This window comes from Saccopteryx leptura, chromosome 5 (genome assembly GCF_036850995.1).
Source record: "Saccopteryx leptura isolate mSacLep1 chromosome 5, mSacLep1_pri_phased_curated, whole genome shotgun sequence".
NCBI classification, from domain to species: domain Eukaryota; kingdom Metazoa; phylum Chordata; class Mammalia; order Chiroptera; family Emballonuridae; genus Saccopteryx; species Saccopteryx leptura.
In genome coordinates, this window is record NC_089507.1 from 64149598 (window position 1) to 64174503 (window position 24906).

At 40.0% G+C, this 24906-nt stretch overlaps 1 protein-coding gene across 23 annotated transcripts in view; it reads right to left on the reverse strand.

The window, feature by feature from the left end:
* Positions 1–3915: 3915 nt before the first annotated feature.
* Positions 3916–24906, reverse strand: part of SEC31A (SEC31 homolog A, COPII coat complex component) — a 92759-nt gene continuing 71768 nt past the window's right edge. For 13 of the 23 annotated variants that reach the window (XM_066385449.1, XM_066385453.1, XM_066385452.1 and 10 more), the window contains 6 exons: positions 17193–17231; positions 15062–15120; positions 13393–13659; positions 9800–9919; positions 6423–6494; positions 3916–4715 (listed from right to left, as the gene is read on the reverse strand). In XM_066385449.1, coding sequence (XP_066241546.1) covers positions 4536–4715; positions 6423–6494; positions 9800–9919; positions 13393–13659; positions 15062–15120; positions 17193–17231 — 737 coding nt within the window. In that variant the 3' untranslated portion in view covers positions 3916–4535. The remainder of the gene's footprint in view (positions 4716–6422; positions 6495–9799; positions 9920–13392; positions 13660–15061; positions 15121–17192; positions 17232–24906) is intronic. The other 10 variants (XM_066385456.1, XM_066385462.1, XM_066385454.1 and 7 more) reach the window with 1 other exon arrangement.

Here is a 24906-nt window from a genome sequence, read left to right on the forward strand (position 1 = left end):
TATTTCCTAATTCGTAGATAAGAGGGGCTACTTAATGAAAAGCCAACAGAGGCACTGATACCAACTTAATCCTGTCTCTTCTGTCAGTGATGTGCTGCCCTTTGCAAGGTTCCAAGTTATCTTCAGTTTGAGTCCATTTTTTTTCATGCACTATCTATTTACTGAGCCTCCTCCAGAAGCCAGCACGAGCTCAGCGCCATGCAGAGTGTATGACTGTGCTCATGGGACTCCCGGGGCAGCAGGGCAGGCAGGCCGTACTCGGATCATCACGACAAGAAGTATATATCACAAACACCAGCAAATACTACGGAGGAATCACTAAACATCCTTTATAAGACCCAGTCATGGCATGTGAACATTTGGTAATTAATACCTACACCACATCCCCCTTTTTGATCAATATCTGTCTGGAACAACGGCCACCAACCAAACTCCCCCCACTCTCTCCCTACTCCCAATTCCCAGCTCTCTGAAATAAAGGAACAATCCTATTATTGTGACAAAAGAAAGAGAGTATTGACAAGCTTTTCAGCCACATCTCTTTTAGCTCTCCACCACACCAAGAAACTCCCACCCAGCTTCTTTTATGATAGTTATTTTGGTTTCCCAGGGCAGATAAACAAAGGTAGAGCACCTGATTTATTTCTCAGCATTAGCTGTTGTTACAGTTTCAGTGACCTCTTTCTCTTCCTGCTGTGTCAATTACCACAGGCTGCTCTTAAAAGGCAAAGGCCCCTGTTGCTCTGTAGTGAGAGGGGCAGTTGTAAATAGAGTTCAGGAATGTCAACAGGGTGACCTAGATTTGCAGCACCAGAGGAGAAACAAATCCCTTTGAGAACCCTACATAATCAAATGGAGCCTATCCTTCATGTGGGGAATAGGTGTATAGAAAGGTTAATTTCACGAAAATATGTATCATTACCTATCATTACACAGAGGGGACCCACTACTTAAGGACCTCAAGGCAGGCCAAGTAAATGTATTGGTCCAGAGACCTCAAACAACAGACTGTTTCTCTGATGCCTGCCTACTCATTTTCAATCAAGGAAGTGCTGCCTTGATTTTCCTCCAGATTAGAAATGAATTTAACTCGATGAGAGGAAGAAAGTTATGCAAATATAGATAGGCTGGCCTGAATTCTTTCACCTTCCTTCCAAGCTTTGGTGCTTATCCAAATTTGTTTTCAATTCCTTCTGAAGACATATAGGTGATACACAGAGATGCTGTGGGACAGGTAGATGGGTCACAGACTTCCAGAGCTGGAAATGAACTTAGAGATCATGTAGTCTGACCCACTCTCTTTTTTTACCCTCTCATTTTATAGATGGGGCACTGGAGGCAGAAAGAGGGACATGATTTGACTAACAATAAGTGGCAGCGAAGACACTAAAACCCAGTTCTTGACTGGTATGTGCTCTTCTACACTGCCCCTCATGATTATACAATTTATAGCCACTGGGATAGAGTGGGCTTTCTAGTAGCACTTTACTGTGACCATCGGGCTTCCTTCCAGTCCAGAACCCTGCTGGGTACTGTAACTCCCCTGAAATGAATCAAGACCTTTATATTGACTGAGACAAAGCAACCAAGTTAGTAACAACTCTAGGATGCTGCGCTCTCTAGAGCTAGGAAATGTTACAGCTGTCAAAGGTATAAAGAGTTCATGGTAGATATATTTGAGGTGCGTTAGGTTTAACTTCACATATAAGAACTAAAAAGCTAATAAGCCCACGTATCTTTTTGAAATAGGAAGGTTTCCTCTCTTTCACAAGGCCTCTGAAACCACGCTCTCTTCCTGTTTGCACAGTGTGAGCCCACTGACATACGCACGGTGCTCTAAGGAAGACCATGGGCTGGGAAACTGTCAGGTACCATAATGAAAGCGGAGACAGACCGGCCCGGTGAACAGTAGGCTTCTAGGCTTATGGAATGATGGCCAAAAATCAAATTCAACCGGGAGTGCAGTGCCATACAGAATGCAAACATGACCGAATCATGTTTGTACAGTCATTCTAGGGGTTTCAGGCGTAACAAGATCTCTGGAAACATAAATCCAAGGTGCAAAAAACGTATACCAGTTAAACCAAAGTCTATTTCCTTTTGTTTGACTTTATTAGCTTTTCCAAGATCTACTCAAAGCACTTAAAACCCACACATTCTAAACCTCCCAAAGGGGAAAAAGGGCCAACAGCTGGAAAATAAAGACTGGTATAATTTGACCCATCAGGGTTATATGCACTCCATGCACCTGGGCCTAAGAGACTTGTATGGTTACCAAAGCACTGAGTGGAACAGATGCTACAGTCATGTAGATAAAACCACCGAAGAGATTTGGGATTCAGAAAGAATGACTGCACGCAGCAGTTACTCAAGTGGAGCTGTGACTTTCCCAGACGGAACAGCAATCAGTTGTATCAGACACCGGATCCTGTCGTAAGAACAGCTTTAGACAGACATGCTAGACTGTACAGACATACATAGTGCTGTTTTTGGAGTTGAAAGCACTCATTTTCAAAATCAAGTGAGATTGTTTTTATCTACGTTTCCCTACTTAAAAAAACTTTCAAAAGGTGTTTTACTTATCTTCAGAAAAACAAACTATTCTCAATAATTGCCTATTATCTTCATCCTTCAAAGACAAAACAGTATGTGGGGTTCTCTTCTTACCTCCATCCATCTGTATGAAACTTCTCCACCGTTATCAGCCATGTGGAGAAATGTCTCGGCAGTGGGAAAAAATCAGTGTTTCACTGGAAAAGGGGAGATAACAGCTGCTCAGCTGTCAGCGCAAAGGTTTCCGTACTCAAACCTGCGGGATCTTTGCGGTTAGCCAGGGCCCCACTGCCACTGACTCGTGGTTCTCATCTTTTGGGAATTTGTCTTTTGTAAAATGCTACCCATAATGCCACTGTCGTGTCAGAGTAAACATAAATCTTAAGTATAAGGGAAATGAATGCGAAATATTACTCAAGGCCCGCCTGCTGTTCACATGGGGTCTTGGGCTGACACCACACTTGAGGGTCAGGTCTGGAAAGTCAAGTTGCCAGTTGAATGAGTCACAGAAGTGACTCAGACTATCAAAGTCCCAGGAGATGGCAGGGCAGGGAGGGTGCTGATACAGCACCGATACCTGAGGCTCCAATGCTCATACATGCTAATCCTCCTTTTTTAGTTATAAAACTATTCTAAGCTAAAAAGTGAGGATTTTTGTTTATTTTTTTAAGAGTAGTTTTATTTGAAAAGTAGGGAATCCTAGCAAAGGAAATTGAGAGGTTCTTGTAAACTTTTCCCCTCAGGCTGTAAAATACCTGACAAGCTACTCTTACTCCTTAAAATAACACCCCTGTCTCCACAATAGTCACACTATTTTTTTGTTTTCCAACCCACTCACGTAAAACTGCACAGGCATTGAAAATTACTAGTATCTGATTCTCCAGATTGGTGGGGACCATTATCTTGTTTACCACTTGACAGAAAACTGGCTGAAAATGTCTGGCTTTGATTCAGAAGGCTCACAGAAATTAACGTTTTCTTTCTGAACGTAAACCTCGGAGCTATAGATACTTTTTAAAAATTGGATAAATTTATAGATATAAAATAGAGATGATTCGATCTTAAAATTCAAACAGAATAGGCCTGACCAGGCAGTGGTGCAGTGGACAGAGTGTCAGCCTGGGATTCTGAGGACCCAGGTTCGAAATCCCGAGGTCACTAGCTTGAGCCAGGGGTCACTGTCTCGGCTGTAGCGCCCTGGGCAAGGCACATATGAGAAAGCAATCAATGAACAACTAAGGTTCACACAAAAGACACAACAAAAGAACTGACGCTTCTCACCTCTCTCCCTTCTTGTCTGCCCGTTTGTCCCTCTTTCTATGCTGCTAAAAAATAATAATAAATTAAATAAATTTTCAAATAGACCATTGAAAACATTTATTAATAAAGTTCAATGCATTGTACAGAATGAAAATGCTCAGTCTTTTCCTTATAGATGCTTAAAGCCAGTGATCCCACTTTTCATTAACAGTTGCTAAAATTTATGTAGCAGGGTCTAGATTTAATTGTTCAGGACCAGAGTGAAGCCAAACACAAAAAAAAATAAGGATTAAACTGTGAACAGCTGTTTAAAAAAAAAAAAGACTACGTACTCTTAAAATAAGATTACACACTTGAATCTGACTGATGTGGAGGGAGAGGACAGGAAGGAAACTGAGTTTTTGCCCTGCTTTCTGCATAACCAGATGCTTCTTTCCAAAAAGTATACGAAGGTTTTAAAAACCACACTTTATCAGAACACTTCAGGAAAACATACTAAGTGTAATCCAGGAAATACACTATTTGCATAATAAAATCATCACGGGCAATAAAAGACAGACAAAAGAAAGCACCAGGGTTTGGAGCAGTTCTACGTGAGTATCTGCAGAAATAGTGTAAATGCTATGGAAACATGCTAATGAGGACTGGTCCATTTCTTACCATTTTTTAAAACATGTTTCTTTGGAAAAATGGCAACATTGTCTGGGAATGAAGTTGTCCTTTTAGACACCCAGCTTACTGGCCTGGGTGAGGACAACTTTGAGAACTGGCATGAAAGCTGAGGTCTCGCTGAAGTTGCTGGTGCTGACGATGTGGGTGTGGATGCTCAAGCCGTCTGAGTAGTTCCGCATCTCCACGTTCCTGGCAATGTTGTGTAAACCACTGATGATCGTGGGGGAAAGCTGAAATAAAGATGGGACGAGAGATAACTAAATTAAGGGAGAATTCCCCCAGAGACCCTCTATAGACATTAAACTATGATATGTAAAAGGAGCTTGATATAAGCATTTTTAAAAATATATAAACCATTTAGCAATTCTAAATTTTTTAAACATTTTTTCTAACTTACTGATTTTAGCGAGAGAGGAAGAAAGAGACGGGGAACATCAAGCTGTTCCTGTGTGGGCTCTGACCAGGGATTGAACTGACAACGTCTGCGCTTCGGGACAATGCTCTAACCAACTGAGCTTTCTGGCCAGGGCTTTTAGCAATTCTAGAAATATTTTAGACCAAGCAACACTTAAGTTATAAAACTGAACCATGGCAAAATGATATATAAGGAAATTATTTATGAATCAACCATGTGCGATAAGCCCGAATTTTTTTTTTTTTTGTATTTTTCTGAAGCAAGCTGGAAATGGGGAGAGACAGTCAGACAGACTCCCGCATGCGCCCGACCAGGATCCACCTGGCACGCCCACCAGGGGGCGATGCTTTGCCCCTCCGGGCGTCGCTCTGCCCCGACCAGAGCCACTCTAGCGCCTGGGGCAGAGGCCAAGGAGCCATCCCCAGCACCCGGGCCATCTTTGCTCCAATGGAGCCTTGGCTGCGGGAGGGGAAGAGAGAGACAGAAAGGAAGGGGGGGGGGGGTGGAGAAGCAAATGGGCACTTCTCCTGTGTGCCCTGGCCGGGAATCGAACCCGGGACTTCTGCACGCCAGGCCAACGCTCTACCGCTGAGCCAACCGGCCAGGGCAAGCCCGAATTTTCTCATAGAAAAGCCAGATTTCCTCCCCCAAGCTGAAATGCTAACCTCTCTACTTAAAAGCTTTAATTCTTCAATTATTTTAAATTTTTTTTATTTATTCATTTTAGAGGAGACAGAGAGAGAGAGAGAGAGAAGGGGGGAGGAGCAGGAAGCATCAACTCCCATATGTGCCTTGACCAGGTAAGCCCAGGGTTTTTGAACTGGCAACCTCAGCATTCCAAGAATTCTTCTTCAATTATTTTAGATACAGCCTCACATCTTTATAAAAAAGATTCTTCATCATCATATCTCAAAGTAAGGACCCATTTTAGTCTTAAATCTTGTCTACAATAGAGATCCTGAACTTTTAGTCTACTTTCATTAATAACCCTCATCGTGTACTCCATTTATCTATTCTTTTTTTTTTTTAATTTGGAAATTAAATTTTAATGGGGTGACATTGATCAATAAGAGTTCATGGGATTCAGATGAACATTTCTGTAGCAGTTGAACAGTTGATTTGTGTTGTGTGCCCATCACCCAGCTCTAGAAAGGAGTGGGGGAGCAGGGAACAGAAGACACTGTGTTTTCCCCCTCTGTGGCGCTCTTCACAGTGGCAGCTCTTCAGTCGGCTCGTCCTGTGGCCACGTGTAGCCTTGCCTTTATGTGACAGATGTGCTAGAGGAAAAGGATCGGGAGTCTCAGACTGTGAGAAAGAGTACAATTTGGTCTCTGGAAAACAAAGCATCTTCCCACTCTGACTTCTTGATTCAAGGAACGTATAAAACAAACAGAAGGCCAGCCAGTCGCCTTAACATGGCAGTCTGCCCCCAAGCACACTCCATGCAAGTGCCGATGAGATGCTTATTTTAGCAACTGGGAATAAATGACTACCATAAATCCTCTTTTCCCCAGAAACTTACTGTCTGTTCCCTAAGTTTATCATATAGAAACTCCAAGCGTTTGCTGGCATCATCTAGCTTCCTCTTCGTTTGCTGCAGGAGAAGAAAAACAGGTATGTTATATACATATATATATATTTTTTTTTTCTTCTTCTTCTTTTCTTTTTTCTTTTTTCTTTTTTTTTTAAGATTTTATTTATTTATTATAGAGAAGGGGGGGGAGCAGGAAGCATCAACTCCCATATGTGCCTTGACCAGGCAAGCCCAGGGTTTTGAACCGGCAACCTCAGTATTTCCAGGTTGACGCTTTATCCACTGCGCCACCACAGGTCAGGCTCTTCTTCTTTTGAGAGGAGGTAGAAATAGAGAGGCAGGGATCTACCTGGCAACCCCCATTTGGGGGTTGATGTTCTGCTCATCTGGGGCCATGCCTGCAACTGAGCTATTTTTAGCAACTGAGGCACCTGGAGCCAATATGCTTGAACTAATTGAGCCATGGCTGCAAAAGGGGAAGAGAGAGAGAGAGAGGGGAGGAGGAGGGATGGAGAAGCAGATGGTCACTTTTCCTGTGTGCCCTGACTAGGAATTGAACCCGGGACATCCATATGCCAGGCTGACGCCCTTTTGTTAAGCCTACCGGCCAGGACCAGATATAGTATATTTGAACATTAACTTTTATCCCCCCAATCTTCCCGATCTCATTTCACTCAACCTTACACTAATGATGTTGAACAGCTTCATTTATAAAGAAAGGGAGGCAACTATGACCGAGAAACTTGAACCAATTATTAGAACAGAGGTCAGTAATCCCCTAATGGGAGGAGGGCAAGAGGATGAGCCTCTTCCTTCCGTGCACAAAATAAAGTACTGGCTGGGTTTCAGGGGGCTGCAAACTCATTACACAGGTATGTGCATGGACAGGTGCACCACCTCCATGAGCGACAGGCAGGGCCACTTGGAAGCAGCGGGGTCAGTGTACTACAGAAAAGAAACGTTGAAGTACAACTGTTATACGTTATGGGGGATGGAAGGCAAACGTATACGTGAACTAGAATCCTGTTTTAACCTTTCAAAAATATTAGTTATACACTTAGTCATTTGGTATGTTTAATCCTCCCTCTTTCTGAGCCTTTAAAATACCAAGAAAAAAACCAAAATTATCATCTGGTCACTTAAGACTACTAAGAGGAAAGTATGTAGTAAAAATGAGTTCTTAAACTGACAAGATTCCCCCACCCCATCCTAATGTCATAGGTATAGCAAAAGAAAACTACTCAAACCAAAATGAGAGGTTTAAAATGACAGTGTGATTAATTTAATGATCTACACTATACAATAGCTTTATAACTGACACTGTTTGTTCTTCAATATTAATTTGGGGTCTCCTATGTACCATACTGGGGACACAGTCTTATGTCTCATGGAACTGTATTATATGGGATACAAAAAGATGCTAAATAAACACTATGATTTATGTAGATGGTGACAAGGGCCATGAAGAAAAGTGAACGGGGTAAGGGACTGGCAGTGTTGTTGAGTGTGGATGTAAAGAAAGGCCTAGTGGCTAACGGGACATGAAGCAGAAGCCCAGAGCAAGTGAGCAGTGAGCAGTGCGGCCCACTGTGTAGGGGAGTCCCAGGCAGAAGGAGCAGCAAGCACAAGTCCTGTACTTGAGGGAGGAATGTTAACATGTCAGAAGAGAGGAAGAGATGAAGCCACCAAGAATAACATTACAAAACAAATGGTGCTGCAAAATTACTTTCCACTGTTTGGACACAATTAAAGTGAAAATAGGAATAAAGCCATAGTATAAAAATGGTTCCAGCTATTGATTAAAATGAACTTGTGTGGAGGAGAACCACTATAGTCGTCCCTGTTCTAAGTTAATCTCACATAGCCCAAGGGGGCGGGGGTGCCGGGGCAGGAGAAAATATTTGAACTTCTTCCCATACTAATTACAGAAATTACAGAACAGTTTGTTTTTTGTGGTCCTCTCTGCCAAGGGCTCAGGAGGAAGATGGCATTGTGTCCAGAGGAGGGTAAACTCAGTAAGAATTTCTTTAGCTGGCCCTGAACTATGTGTCCTCCCAACCTCTTTATACTGACTCGTGCCTGCAGGACTAGAGCATTCCTACATTTTTATGGGGAAGCCTCTATTTCTGATTGACAGTGGCCTGTCTATTCAGGGATGTGCACAGGGCATGGCGTCTGCCTGGCCACCAGCTGCACCGCCCCCTGCACCAGACCGTCTCCATTCCTCTCGGAAGGTCAGGCACTAGAGTTCTGTCAAGCCTACCCAGCCTCTGCTCTCCTGACACTGTCAGTTCAGGGAATTGCTCTCCAAAACACCAGCTGAAGGCTGCACATTTTAATACTCAATGTTGATGAAATAACAAATTCCAGAAGCTGTTTTTCAAGTAGACGAGTGGCCAGTCCTAAATAAGTCTATTCAATGTTTGCTGGCAGAAAGTGAAATTTCAGTAAAACAAAACTGGCTTTGTGGAGTTTTTGTTGTTGCCAATACACAGGTATCTCCGAAGTAAACTAAGTAAAATCAGTTGCTCTAGCTATGAATATGACTCCAACATCTACAACATTTAACTTGTGTGTGTGTGTGTGTGTGGCAGAGACAGAGTTAGAGAGAGGGACAGACAGACAGGAAGGGAGAGCGATGAGAAACATCAATTCTTCGTTGTGGCTCCTTAGTTGTTCATTGATTGATTTCTCATATGTGCCTTGATCGGGGGAGTACTGCAGACCGAGTGACCCCTTGCTCAAGCCAGTGACCTTGGGCTCAAGCTGGTGAGCTTTGCTCAAACTCAATGAGCCCACGCTCAAGCTGGCGACCACGGGGTCTCAAACCCAGGTCCTCCATGTCCCAGTCTGACGCTCTATCCACTGCGCCACCACCTGGTCAGGCAACATTTAACTATTTTTAAGGTCTTTGCAAAGTTACGTATAAGATGATCTACTTTAGAAAACTTGGATGTAAGTTCGGAAGGAAACCCCAAGTCTGACCGTCTTACACACCACCATTCTGTTCTATTCCTGTGCCAAACATGAGGCTGCTGCTGAGAGAGCTGCTGAGTGGCTGAGGGCGATCATTCTGGAGCTAGCAAGGTGAGAATGCTGGCTCTGACCTTCATGTTACTTTTCTGCTTTCTGCTTTAATTTCCTCATTGTAAAAAATAAAGATGACAAACCCACCTACCATGGAGTTATTGAAAGCATTAAATAAATTCAGATACAAAAAAGTAGTTACATACATTTTTATATGTAAAGCAAACTATGTAAGTTTGTACAAACTTTAAACTATCTCTTGTAGGACTTTAAGCAATAATTATAGAACTTCATAAAGGATTATATTAACTAGGAAAAATATGAGAAAAAATACATACTGGATCTGTGGCTGAAGACAGGCAGCGCTGAATGAGATCCTCAAATGTGGTCTTTAGAATCAGGTGCTCATCTGGAATAGGTTTCTTGGTAATTTTCTCTGTTGGCAGAGACTGCACATGCTGGAAGAAATAATACCACAAGATGAGTAGAAATGACCAGAATCTACCTATACACAAAGCCCTGAAACCCTGAGATACAGAGAAACCAACTACCTTATAAACGGGCTATTCAAGACCAAATGAAAAATTAACACGAAATCACTGAGATAAGTAACAATGAAAATCAAATATCCAGGAGAGGGCATAGTTATTCCTTCTACAGTTTAGTGGGGTTTTTTGTTTGTTTGTTTGTTTTTAGGGGAGAGGAGGGGAGATGGTGAGGCAGACTCCCACATGCACCCTGACCGGGATCCACCTGGCAACCCCACCTGGGGCCAATGCACTAGTACTGAGCTATTTTTAGCACCTGAAGCTGATGTGCTCCAACAGGAGCTATCCGTAGCACCGGGGGCCATGCTTGAACCAGTGGAGCCACTGGCTGGCTGCAGGAGGGGAAGAGGGAAAGAAGCAGGGGCAAGAGGGGAGAAGCGGACGGTTACTTCTCCTGTGTGCCCTGACCAGCAATCGAACCAGGAGTATCCATACTCTGGGCTGACACTCTATCCACTGCACCACCAGCCAGGGCCAACTTTGGTTCTTAAAAAACATGAATGGATATAAAGTATTTACCATATTTTTCTCTCCATAAGACGCACTCCCCCCCCCCCCCAAAGTGGAGGGGAAAATGCCCATGCATCTTATGGAGTGAAAAATACAGTATTTTATTAAATATCTTAACACACCATTTGGTTCAGAATATTTTTCTTATTTTCCTCAAAACTCTAGGTGTGTTTTATGGTCAGGTGCGTCTTATGGAGCGAAAATATGGTAATTAAGTATGGAACATATATTGACAGTACTGTGTATTAACTGATGGGAAGCAAACCTTGCCAGTAAGAAATAAAAAGAACCAGGCTTTTATCAAGTTGGCTGGTTAGAGCAGCTGCTTGCTCTGCTTGTTGGTTCATTTTTGTTTATCCTGATATTCTTCTATTCTTTTGTTTAATCTCAGAGGTTGGTTGTTAACTGGGCTATTAACAAACTACAAGATTAAGCCAAAGGTTAGAAGAGACTAGGATGTTACTGAGTATAAAAATGGAAGAGGAAGAAAGAATGTTTAAGTTTTTAAAGTTCTGATATATTAGTTCATTCATTCAAAAAGTATTTACACAATTATGGGTCAGGTACTAGTTATGTACTGATAAGCAAATACAGAAATGATCTCAGTCTCAAGGAGTTTACAAGTTAATGGAAGGAAGAGAATGTTTTGAAATGTCATAAATGTATGTATGTAAAATTACAACCGTGGCAAGCCAACAGACAATATAACTGAGATTTAATTGAAGGGGGATAAGTAGGAGTTAACCAGTTACATCAAGGGAAAAAGCATTCCCGACTTTGGAAGAACATGTACAAGAAGGATCATGACACAGGGGACTAAATGGAGACGATGTGGCTGGGCAGAGAGACAGCAGGAGTATGACAAGGTGAACTATTTCAGACTTCATCTTGAGAAACATCAGAATCTGTAATGTTTTGTTTTATTTTTATCGACTGATTTGAGAGAGAGAGAAACATTCATTTGTTGTTCCGCTTAGCTGTTCATTCAGTAATCACTTCCTCTATGTGCCCTGACCAGGGATCAAACCTGCAGCCATGATGTTTGAGGATAACACTCTAACCGACTAAGCTACTCAGCCAGGACCAGGAAGCTATAATGTTTTAAGCAAAGAGAAGACAAGACCAGATTAGAGTTGCATAAAGTAAACGCTGGCAGACCAATTTGAGGCTCCAGCATTGCTCAAGACTGGAGATGAAGGTAGCATCGACCAGACTGGAAATGTTGAGAAGGGAATTGAGAGAGACTTTAAAGTAGTATCAACAAGATTTGGGGATAGATTTGAAAAAAATGGCTAAAGGAAAGAGTATAAACAGCTCTCCCTTTCAATGGTAAATGAGGTTCTAAGAGTATAAATAAGGCCTGACCTGTGGTGGTGCAGTGGATAAAAGCGTCAACCTGGAAACGCTGAGGTTGCCGGTTCAGAACCCTGGGCTTGCCTGGTCAAGGCACATATGGGAGTTGATGCTTCCTGCTCCTCCCCCCCTTCTCTCTCTCTCTCTCTCTCCTCTCTATAATGAATAAATAAAATCTTAAAAAAAACAAAAAGAATAAATTTCAAAACTGTGAGAAAAATTTTTTTTAATAAATAAATAAGTATGGCATGAGCACCCAGGTCTAAACAAAAGCGAATGGTTGGGTAACTACCCAAACTGACATAGACTTGTAATTATAAAATAAACAAAAATTAGCAACACACCTTTATAATTTATGTTCCTGTGGAAAAAAATTAGTCCTCCTACCTCCATCAAAACACTGGGTTTTATAATGCAACTTTTAATATTGAGAAATTCCTTAGGTAGAACTGTCTCCTAACCAAAAACCATGCTTTTATGATAAGAGATAAAATTGTTAAAATTTTTAAAATTTATTTTTAGAGAGAGAAAGGGGAAGAAACAGGAGGGGAGAGAGAGAGACAGAGGTATGCTGTTCCACCTATCCATGCATTCATTGTTTCTTGCATGTGTCCTGACTGGGAATCAAACCCTCAACCCTGGGGATGCCGCTCCAACCAACTGAGCCACCCAGCCAGGACTTGACCAAGTACTTTAAAGGGGAGGTTTAAAAAAAATTTTTTTTAAGTTATAGATTTTAGAGGGAGGGAGGCCGAGAGAAAAAGACAGGAATATCACTCTGTTCCTGTATTTGCCCTGACCAGAGACCGAACCAGCAACCTCCATGCTTTGAGATGACACTTACCAACAGAGCCATTTGGCCAGGGCAAAATTGTTACACATTTGAGTTCAATGAGCCAAAGACAAAAACAGAAGACTAGTTTTATAGTTCAGAAGGAATTTGCTTCATCTTACAGTGAACCTGGGCCCAAGCTCTTTCCTTTTCATGGAAGAGATCAAAATGGTTATCTTTGCATGTCTAAATCAGTTATGTGGACATGTAATAGATTTTTCATCATCTAGAACCCTGCCAACTAGCAGTTTGTATGTGAAAGCAAGTATAAATTTATATTTCCATCTAAAGACAAGGCTGCATGTTATTAGCTCTTACACATACATAAGAAAAAACTCATTACATTTTTATTTTAGATTTTAAGGAGAAAAATCTTTGAAAATAGCTTCAGCTTAGCAACCTTGGGAGGCAAATATGGATCCAACTGAAATTGTGGCTACTGATTAGGTACAATGCAATCATCTAGTTATTGGAAACATACACTCGCAAATATCTAAGCCTCCTCTAGAAAGTTTGTATATGGCCGTATCGCTGAAAAATAATATACTATTTTTTATTCAGTTTGTCTAAATTGAAACCAAATTTAGATGCTTGTAAATAAAGGTATAACCATAAAAGTCAACACATTAAAAAATTTTACTGACATAGAGCCATCTCCCATTCCACTTCCACAGATCTTTACTGTTACCTGGATGGTATTTCCAATAGGAGCTCCTGGGGCGCCTTCGATATTGGGCTTTGAGAAAGATGGTGGCATGCCTGGTTGGCTGAGGGGCTGCTGTATGCCATGGAAAGAGGGCTGGCCACCTGGAACGTGTGGCTGTGGGAATGAAGCTTGGCTAGACAGTGGTACTGGAGCTGAAGGCTGTTGCTGCAGCATCTGTGACTGGGGGTCACCCAAGGGGTTCATGATTGGCGATGTAATAGGAACAGGAGGCATAAAGTTTTCAGGCATCTTTTAAAAGATGGTAATAAAGACAAGATGATTAAGAAAAAAATGATAGCAGCATTTCCTCAGCTTTAAATAAGGAAGACCATTTTATGGTTTAAAATTTTTTTTTAATAAAATACTTTTCAAATAAAATGTTATGCAGAGTTCTAGAGTAAAACATAAAAGTAGAGCTAATCTAAGAGAAATAGAAAGCTCAAACCTAGACCTTTCTGTTTCCCCTTCGCCTTCCATAGTTACTCCCATAACGAGGAGCCAAAACCACGGTGTTTCTAAAACGGGATGTCAAAGTTTAGAGAATTTTATCTAGCTATCCTAAAATCAGATATGCTAAATGTGTGTATGTTTAATATGATCTCAATATAATACCGTTTTCTTAGATCACTAAGTGGATATTGCCTGTAAATTCAATTACACAAAAAGTAGAGTAAGTTTCTGATTATTCCTAACCTAAATTTTGGGTTTTCTTGCTCATTTAGAGTTTCCCAATTTTATGTATGGCCTCTCATTACTATATTTGGGGGAAGGAGATCACTAGGAATAAAAAAAAAGGTAGAAAATGGCTTTGGGAGAAAGAAAAATCTTATCTTGTGCTCTAACAGCTCTTAACAGTTATTGACATCTAAACAATACTCAGCTATAAAGATAGTTCTTCATTCATATTATATGTGATAGACAAAATATAATTACCGAACTCATAATTACTATTGGAACCCCAAAACCAAAGTAACTCCTAAAAAAAGAATAATTTGAGAAGCCTGAAACTTTGTTTCTTACTCTTTGAAAGAGTTGGGCATTTATATTTTGCCTCCTTAAAGATGTTTAATTCATACCACCACACTGTTTTTTACTCTCTTTCCTTTCCTTCGTGGATTCAAAGATGTAAGCTGAAATACAATTTATTATTTATTTATTTATTTTTGTGAGAGACAAAGAGAAGGACAGACAGGCAGGAAGAGAGAGAGATAATAAGCATCAATTCTTCGTTGTAGCTCCTTAGTTGTTCATTGATTGCTTTCTCATATGTGCCTTGACCGAGGGGGCTACAGCAGAGTGAGTGACCCCTTGCTCAAGCCAGCAACCTTGGGCTCAAGCCAGCGAGCACGGGGTCATGTCTATGATCCCACACTCAAGCCAGCAACCCTGTGCTCAAGCTGGTGAGCCCGTGCTCAAGCCAGATGAGCCTGCGCTCAAGCCTGTGACCTTGAGGTTTCAAACCTGGGTCCTCTGCATCCCAGTCTGATGCTCTAGCTACAGTGTCACTGCCTGGTCAGGCTGAAATACTCTTTAAATTTATCAATCAGTAAGCTTAGCGTTTAAAGGAATCAGTGAACTGTGGTGTGCTCCAGGTGGCTACACGATTAACAAAACATCTGAAGGCAATTGGACAGACATCTTTTACTAGTACCTTCTTCTTTTTGGGTACTCTGTTCAAAGCTGGAGGATCATTCCAACCATTCTGAGGACCTAGAACAGATAATAGAGATCATTTTCTTTAGAATCTTGAAGAGAAGAAAACTAAGTTGTAACCATTTTAAGACACCTTCATTTTTGCTTTAACCCTAGATGATGGTCACAGAAGTTTTACCAGCTGAGCTATGAGGATCACTACATAGCCCTGGATTCTCAACATTACCTCTAAAATTCACCAGGCATTGGCTTAGTAGGCAAGATACCTTGCCATTAGTATGAAAGCACTGTGCTAAACTTAAGGGCTGTAAAACTTTTATGTCTACATTGGTGTATAACCTTCAAAGATCTGTTAACAATTCTCTCCTAAGAAAGAAAAAAGTAAGTCATAAGATTCTTCTTTTAAAAAATCTTCTGCCTGACCTGTGGTGGCACAGCGGATAAAGCATCGACCTGGAATGCTGAGGTTGCCGGTTCAAAACCCTGGGCTTGCCTGGTTAAGGCACATATGGGAGTTGATGCTTCCTGCTCCTCCCTTCTCTCTCTCTCTCTCTCTCTCTCTCTCTCTCTCTCTCCCCCCCCCCCTAAAATGAATAAAGTCTTTAAAAAAATAAAATTAAAAAAAAAATCTTCTGATATTCAACACACAAAAAATAAAAGTATTAATTTCCTATTTCCCAAGAGAGCAATTCAACATAAGCAAACATCCACATGATAGCAACACTGTTTAAAAAAAAATAAAGCCCAGGCCCTGGCCAGTTGACTCAGTGGTAGAGCGTTGGCCCAGTGTGTGGATGTCCCAGGTTCAATTCCCAATCAGGGCACACAGGAGAAGCAACCATCTGCTTCTCCACCCTTCGTTCTCTCCCTTCTCTCTCTCTTTCTTTCCCACAGCCAAGGCTCCATTGGAGCAAATTGGCCTGGGCGCTGAGGACGGCACCCTGGCCTCACCTCAGGAGTTAAAATGGCTCTGGCTGCAACACAGCAATGGCCCCAGATGGGCAGAACATCACCCCCTACTGGGCATGCCAGGTGGATCCCAGTTGGGTACATGAAGTAGTCTGTCTCTTTGCCTCCTTGCTTCTCACTTAAGAAAAAAAAAGAGAGACCAACTATACAACACCAGTAATTTTTATCATCTTTGCCTTAAGGATTATTTACAAAGTAGAAACGGGCATTCAAATATCTGTGGTGATATTTTTTTTAATGCCACAAAACAAATTCCAGGCTGGCAGCAAATTAAAATTAAACTACTGCCAACTTTAGTAAATTTCCTCTTAAAAAAAAGAATCATCTCAAAGTGAGAAATGGATATAAGTAGCAGAACTCACTAAGTACTCAAATATCAGTATCTTTAAAGAAAAAAATAAAACATACCAGAAATAAGAGGAAAATTTCCACATCACAATATAATCATGTTTTATTTCATTGAGTTGTATATATGTATACATGTAAAGACAAAAATTACTCCTCTTTACATGTACACATACATATGTATTATGTGTACATGTAAATTAAATATTCTTTCAGTATTTTACCTGTTGTTTTATTGATATCCTTGATATTAAATCATAAAATTGATTAGCAAAAAAAAAGAACCTGTGATTAATATACAATGTCACAAAATTTTTTTAAAAAAACAAGACCTTCTCCTAACCAGCATGTATCATAGGCCTTGATTTTAAAGATAGAATAAATTTTCTATAAGTTTACTAGGAAACAGAATGCCAAATGAACCTCAAGACACTCATGAGCTAGTCATAAAATATTAAACCACATCTTGCTATCTGCTTAACAAATTCTTGAAGCTTTGGCCATATATAATCATTCATCTCTGCCATTACCGTACCTTCTAATCTTATTCATATCTAGATAGTCTTGGTATAGTTCTTGTCTTTATGTTCATATAAAATAGATGAGCTTTTATGATTTAATGCTATTTGTGTCACCATGTCAAATCAATCAGTTCCAAGATCTGATTCATCAAGAAACCAAATTTAAAAAATTATACTGATCAGATTTGGGATATCATCAGCTTTGAAGTTTGCATGCGTTATTGTGAATGTCCAATCATTAATTGCATTCAATGATTCAGAGATTTCCAAAGGTATATTTTATAACCAATTCACCTTCCAATATAGGGGCCTGGTCTTGCATGGACTGATTTTCTGTAGACAAAATGTAGAAGTCACTTAAACAGTATTATCAAAGACATACTAAACTCTACTTTTCATTTTATAATTGTTTCTTCTCCCTCTGCCAACTCCCAGAAAGAACAAAATAATTTTGTGGGGGACTACAACTTACTTTTTAATCAAGTCATATGAAATGTCTTTTATTTAATTAAGAAAATAATTTTTTTTTTTTTTTTGGTAAAGCAAATTTTAAATAGCACTTGTTTCTCTTACTATGCTAGATGTCCCTTTTAAAAGAAAATTTTGTCCCTTCTTATTTAAGATAATTTTCTCCTAATTGTTTGCATCAATTGTTTTTCTACTACTTGATCAATGAAGCTCAGAAATATTACTGGGGAAAGACTTCTTCCTAACATGTTATAACTAATTTATCCATTTTAGTGTTATTTAAATCTGTGGCTCCAAACCAGCTGATGATCTTGATAAAATGAAGATTCTAATTCATGGGCATCGTGCAGGGCCCGAGATTCTAAGGTTCTGGTCAGTTCCCAGGTAATGCCCATGCTGCTGGTCAAATCCCTCTGAAAGTAGCAGGGGTCTGAAGAGAAATGGGAGGATTTCCACACTGGCCTGCAGAGGTCAGCACTGCACTTGTTAAAGATGTCAGACAATCTCAACAAGGCGGTACTACTTCACTGCTGAATTTGGGAGGCCCCAAACATCTGCATTCTGGAGAAACTAATTTCTGAGATCACACTGTGAATATGAATGTACATGAGCACAGGCCCACTTAATATGCTACCATATCATAAGGCCTTTTCTATAAAAATATATGGATTTGCAGACAGTTTAGGACAAGTCTTCCAGAAATCACTGCTCCTCTTAAGGGAACTAGTTTTGCCAGCAGACAAGAGAAAAGGAGGCTGACTAACACAGCAATTCCAAAATTGTCAGACATTCAGGGTCAGGGCAGGCCCAACCTCAAATCAAAAGCATGCAGTGGAGCCTGACCAGGCTGTGGCACAGTGGATAGAGCATCAAACTGGCATGTAGAGGATGCAGGTTCGAAACCCTGAGGTCGCTGGCTTGTAAGCGCTGGTTCATCTGGCTTGAGCGTGGGCTCACCAGCTTGAGCACAGGGTCACTGGCTTGAGCCCAAAGGTCGCTGGCTTGAAGCCCAAGGTCACTGGTTCGAGCCCAAGGTCGCTGGCTTGAGCAAGGGGTCACTCGCTCTGCAGTAGTCCCCAGGTCAAGGCACACATGAGAAAGCAATCAATGAACAACTAAATTGTTCCTGTCTGTCTGTCTCTATCTGTCCCTCCATCTGTCTGTCACACACACACACACACACACACACACACACACACACACACACACACAAGCATGCAGTGGAGGTACATCATATGCACCTTATAATATAACTTATGAGAATTCAACTTTCTCCACTTGGGGAGAGGAACCAAAAGAATATAGAAATTTACTAGTGAGTTCAATTCAGTCTGAGCCTCAGAAAAATTGTAAAGTGGGAGAGGTAATCCCATAGCTTGAACCCTCACTGTGTGGAGTTTATGAAGAGATGTTCTGCTAATCCAATATGGCTCCTAAACAAAGCAACTTCTTCACCAGGGGCTTAACTGAAGAAAGGAGTGATCAAAGGTTATTGATCGTAAGTGACTTCCTATTTTTGCCTTAAATGATGACTATACCCTAACTCCCCCTATAAGATATGACCTCACAGCACTGTCATTAATAAACCCCTGGGATTCATGTGTGCGCTGTGAGGACTGACCTGATTTGCAACTGTTGATACATTCTCTACACCAAACTTCAGCTTCTAGGCTGCCGGGGGTCGGGGGGGGGGGGGGGGGGGGGGGGGGGGGGGGGGGGGGGGGGCTAATTACAAACCTAAAGGCACTGAAAATACCTTGGCCTTGACCTTTCTTTTCAAGAAGTAGTTCCAACCACAAGCCCTTCTCCTCTCTTGTGGAAGAAGAAAGGCAAGAGCAGAAGATGGAAGCAGTTTTTCCTCTAACCTCTCATGGAAGTGACTTAAGCCCTGGCTCTCAAAACCTGAAAAGGTATCCTGATTTTACAAACTATGAGTAGCACAAAAAAGTTTATGGAGCAATTTCATATGGCCCTTTGGTAAAAGGAACATACAAGCTAGTTGGCTAGCCCGCACAACTTGAGGGGCAGGAGAGTTTCTGTTGAATAGAATTTAACAGTTGTACAATAATGAAAGTTCCTCCCCAGATATATGCCTGTCTCCTCCTAACCATGAAATACATTAGGCATGTTTTATTACAGCCCAGATAATCCTTGTTCAAATTTCTTACCAATTTAAAAGCGCAGTTTTGTTTCGCTATCATTTTAACCCTTCTCAATCTTTGTGCTTTTATGTTTTCACATTGTTTAAATATCATTTTTTAAAACCAATTAAATTGACCTCTACTTTATAGAGAGACACTTTAACAGCAACATCAGGTAAAGCAAGCTACATGAAGAACATGAATATCTAGAGAAGACAGTATTATGGAGGTTCACTATGGATGTGCACAATGATACTCACAGTCAACATGCAAAATATCAACACAGCATTATCTAATCTGGAACATAATTTCTTTTTCTTTATAGACACAGAGAATCAGAGAGAGGGACAGATAAGGACAGACAGACAGGAAGGGAGTGAGATTAGGAGAATTAATTCTTTGTTGCAGCTCCTTACTTGTTCAGTGATTGCTTTCTCAAATGTGCCTTGACTGGGGGGCTACAGCAGAGCGAGTGACCCCTTGCTCAAGCCAGTGACCTTGGGCTCAAGCTGGCGACCTTGGGGTTTCGAACCTGGATCCTCCATGTCCCAGTCCAACGCTCTATGCACTGCACCACCACCTGGTCAGGCTGGAATACAATTTCTTATAAAAGTGTAAAGAGATAATCTTTTACTCTTTCAAAAAGTAAAGAATAGGGATAAATCTCTTCCATACTTTTCAAAACATGACATGACTTTAAAGGGCAAAAAAGAGAGGATTCCTGGTATATAATATTTAGAAAAATAAGATGTAAAATTATGTGTCTGGGTATGTGTTTTGTTCTTAAGTGTATAAATATACATGCATACAATGAGATACTACTTCACACCCATTAAAATGGCTTTAAAAAAAATCTAAAACCAGAAAACAAGTGTTGATGCGAATGTACAGAAATCAGAACCTTTATGCACTACTGGTAGGAATGTAAAATGGTACAGCCGCAATAGAAAACAGTATTAAGTTCCTCAAAAAATTAAACATTGAATTATTATTTTATCTAGCAATTTCACTTCTGGTTATATGGCCAAAAGAACTGAAAGCAAGGAATTGAACAGATATTTATATACCCATGTTCACACCAGCATTATTTACAATAACCAAAATGCCCACGTGACAATAAATGGAGAAACAAAATGTGATATATACATAAATGGAATATTATTCAGTATTAAGGCAAATACTGTATGCTTCTACTTATATGAAGTACATAGAGTAGTCCATTCAGAGACAGAAGCTGGGGGGAGAGTGGAGTTACAATTTCACTATGGGGTGACAAAGAAGTTTTGGAGATAGTGCTGATAGTTGAACAACAATGTGAATGTACTTAATGTTACCAAACCCTTAAAAATGATTAAAGTAGTGCCTGACTAGTGGTGGTGCAGTGGATAGAGCATCGACCTGGGATGCGGAGGTCCCAGGTTCAAAACCCTGAGGTAGCGGGCTTGAGCACAGCCTCGGCAGCTCGACCACAGGGTCGCTAGCTTGAGCACGGAATTACCAACACAATCCCAAGGTCGATGGCTTGAGCAGAGGGTCACTGGCTCAGCTTGGGCTTCCCTGGCCCAGTCAAGGCACATATGAGAAGCCATCAATGAACACCTAAAGTGATGCAACTATGAGTTGATGCTTCTCATCTCTCTCTCCTTCCCTTCTTTCTCTCCCTTCCTATCTCTCTCTCTCACCCATACAAAATTAAAATAGTAAATTATGTTATCTATATTTTAACATTAAAATTTTTTATTAAATGTATACATACAAATATATGTATATGTATGGAATAAATAAACCTAAATTAGTGGTTATATTTGGGTGGTAGAATTACAGCTAATTTTAATTTTATTCTTTATATTATTTAGAATCTTTCAAAATCCTATAGTGAAAAATAAATAAAAACAAGGGAAAATTAATTTAAAAAATGAATATGGCATGTCATTGAATAGTGCAGACCCTTATCCATGTTAGGGCGGGGATGAGTCCTGCACAGGTCTTTAGAAGAAAGAGGGAGCTACTTGGTCTTACATATAGGGGTGGAGTTGCATACCATCCTTACTGGAATCCTATTTCTCACTGGGAACCTTCTTAAGTATTCTCGCAACGACATAATGAAAGGACCTACATATGTACTGGCTAAGATATTTTTTAGTGGATGCACAAAATATTAGCTCTGATGGTATGTAGACTTTGACTACAAGATAATTTGAGATGAAGGAAATAGAGCACCCTTGTCAACAATATACATCCTCTTTCCCCTGTATGCCTAGCATATCACATTTTAAAAAAAAGGTGACAAAATTAAAAATTATAATTTAGACATGAATCTCTGAGGTCGTTCACATTGACATAAAACAATTTTCAAAAACAAAACAAAAAGAAAAGGTTAAAACCAGGTCCTTCTAATTTGACTAAGAAATATTTTTGAAAAATTTAAAAAATTTCAGAATACTATTTTATGAAAATATGCAATATTATTTATTCATTGCATGCATGCCCCTTCAAGATCTTCTATGTGAGGAAACACAGGACTATATACCTAGATTGAGTTTTCTATTGTTTAACAAAATCAATGTTTACTCAAAGATAGTTTCATAATAGCTTGAAGGTCATTTTATCAGAAAATAATTTTTGAGTAAAATTCTAAGGCCTTCATATTTGAAAGAGCTCACCTTTAGTAACAAACACACATTAAACCAGGGTTTTAAATAATGTGACAGGCAGTATCCTATTCATCCTCAGCAGTCACCCAGGGCACTCTTCCTGCCTCCCGTACTGCCAGCACTGGCCCAATACCGCACTGTCCCGGCGCAGACTGTAGCACACCACACTAGAACTGGGAGAGAGCCTATTGTCCTCACCTCTGAGTCTGCCATGCTGCCCACAGTCTATTTTGTAGGAAACCTTCAGATTAGCTTCCATCAAGTACCAATTCAACCATGCCTGTGAGCAGTTCAAACTCCTTCATTAGAACTTTTCTTCTTACCATAAGAAGTATAAAATTCTTGTTCAGGCATTTTAAGGCTTTCTAAAATCTGGCCCACATACAGATTTTATGTTCTAACTTCTGACAGAGCTAGGTGCTGTTTACTAGACATGCACTGTCTCTTTCTACCTTCTCACCTCTGCCCAGAATAATTGTGATTACAGACTGAAGAGACACACATTAAGAATTTACTGAATGAGCCTGATCAGGTGGTGGCACAGTGGATAATGTCAACCTCGGACACAGAGGACCAAAGTTCGAAATCCCAAGGTCGCCAGCTTGAGTGCAGGCTCACCAGCTTGAGAACAGAGTCGTGGCTTGAGCATGGGATCATAGACATGATCTCATGGTCGCTCGCTTGAGCCCAGAGGTCACTGGCTGGAAGCCCAAGATCACTGGCTTGAGCAAGGGGTCACTCACTCTGCTGTGGCCCCCCCCCCCCCCCGGTCAAGGCACATATGAGAAAGCAATCAATGAACAACTAAAGAACTGCAACTATGAGTTGATGCTTCTCATCTCTCTACCTTCCTATCTGTCTGTCCCTCTCTCCTTTGCTTTAAAAAAAAATTTACTGAATGAATATTGTTTTGATTGTAATATTAGTTTCTCTGAGTTTGGGCACATTACTTTGTGGTTTACTAACAGTCAGAGAGGGCTTGAAAATCCTAGTTCTGTCAAGAATTATCCACCTGATAAGCAGAATTCCTAAATCCTGTAGGGAACCATAATATGATCTAAGACACCATTAGAACAAAGATAGTGTTTTCAGTAACAATCATTTATATAACCTAAGCAAAAAAATTTAGAAAACCAAAAAATAAATTACGATAAGCTGTATAACTGTTCACTAAAATATAGGAGACTATTAACATGCAAGAGGTAAGAAAGCAGCTAGCTTAGTGCATGCTGAATACTGAAAAAGCCTGTTTGGCTGTTTCTTCTTCAGTCGCTCTGTTCTTCAGCCAGGTTAGAACATTCTGTTACTTTGTATATAAGCAAAGACTTTATCTCAGGGCCAAATGCATTTTTGCTTAATTAAGAAGAAAATGATACCCATGCAAATATTTAACTTAGATAATAAAGTAACAAATGCCTCAAACAGTGTTGCTAAATGTTCTAATTCTGACTGATAGCTATTTCTATCACATTAGGACTAGACTATGTGGGGGGGGGGGGGGATAATGAACACGGCTTTGAAGACTTGAGAGACCTGGGTTTGTATCTCAACTTGGAGGTTGTCACAGTGCAACCATGGGAACATAATATAACTCTTAGAAAACTCGTTTCCTTGTGTCAATTTTTAAAAAAAAAATTATTCCTATTTCTCATGGCTTTGAGAATTAAGTAAGAAAATACTTGTCAAGTGTTGTTATCTGTCCAATACACATTCAATAAATGATAATTCACTTCCCTGCATGACCTTTTAAGTGGGGATTACTCACATCCATCTCTTACTCACCAACTCTACTACCCAACTAACTATTCACTGAAACAACGTTGACACTGTCTTCACTCACCCAGTTTTAAAAGGTAATTTTTTAAAACTTGACAACTGAATTAGCACTTGTCGCTAAATATCAATCTATTGAAGTGTTGAAAATTCTAGAAATTTTATTTGTGCAGTAAAAGATGATGCATATAATGTGTGAATGTATGTGATTTTTGGTACTTTGGACTTTAACATTATCTATTAAAGAAGAGAGGAGGAGATATGTGTATAATTCTGGATCCATAAGACTTTATTAGAAAGAAATTTTCCTTAGAAATTGTATTTTTTAATAAATGTTTTCAATAATTAAAGCTACTGCTTAGCACATAAAATGAGAAAAATATATGCTGGATTCCCCAGGAGCAACCTCAGTATTAATAGTAAAGTAAGGCTAGTTGATCCGCTAGTTCAAAACCATCAGTTATAATCTGAAAGAGAAACTATTTTCAAACACCAAAATATAAAGAACTCTAATTCTGAATGAGGTTTTGTGTAATCTCTACTAATTTTGCAGTCACTGTCCCTAAATGCTTTTGATGTATTAATGAATAAGAGAATTCAATTCTCTTCATAAGCCTATGAGTAGGTACTATTATTAATTCAAGGAAACTGAGGCTTAAAGGAGTTAGGTAACTTACTCAAGGGCACATAACTAGAAAGTAATGAAGCTGAGATACAGACCCAGAGGGTCTAACTTCAAAGCCTGTATTCTTAACCACCGTGCTAGTGGTTCCTAACCCTGATTCACTAACCTCTTTTTATAGCACATGTTTTTGAAGCACCTTTTACTATCTAAAAATGAAAATCATATCATATAATCTATCCATAAAATTAACATAATGCTCTAGCTGTAATGTGAGAAAAAAATTATTAAAATATGTATTTCACTATAAAAATAATTTTAAATTATAATTTTAATTAGGAAAATTCAGG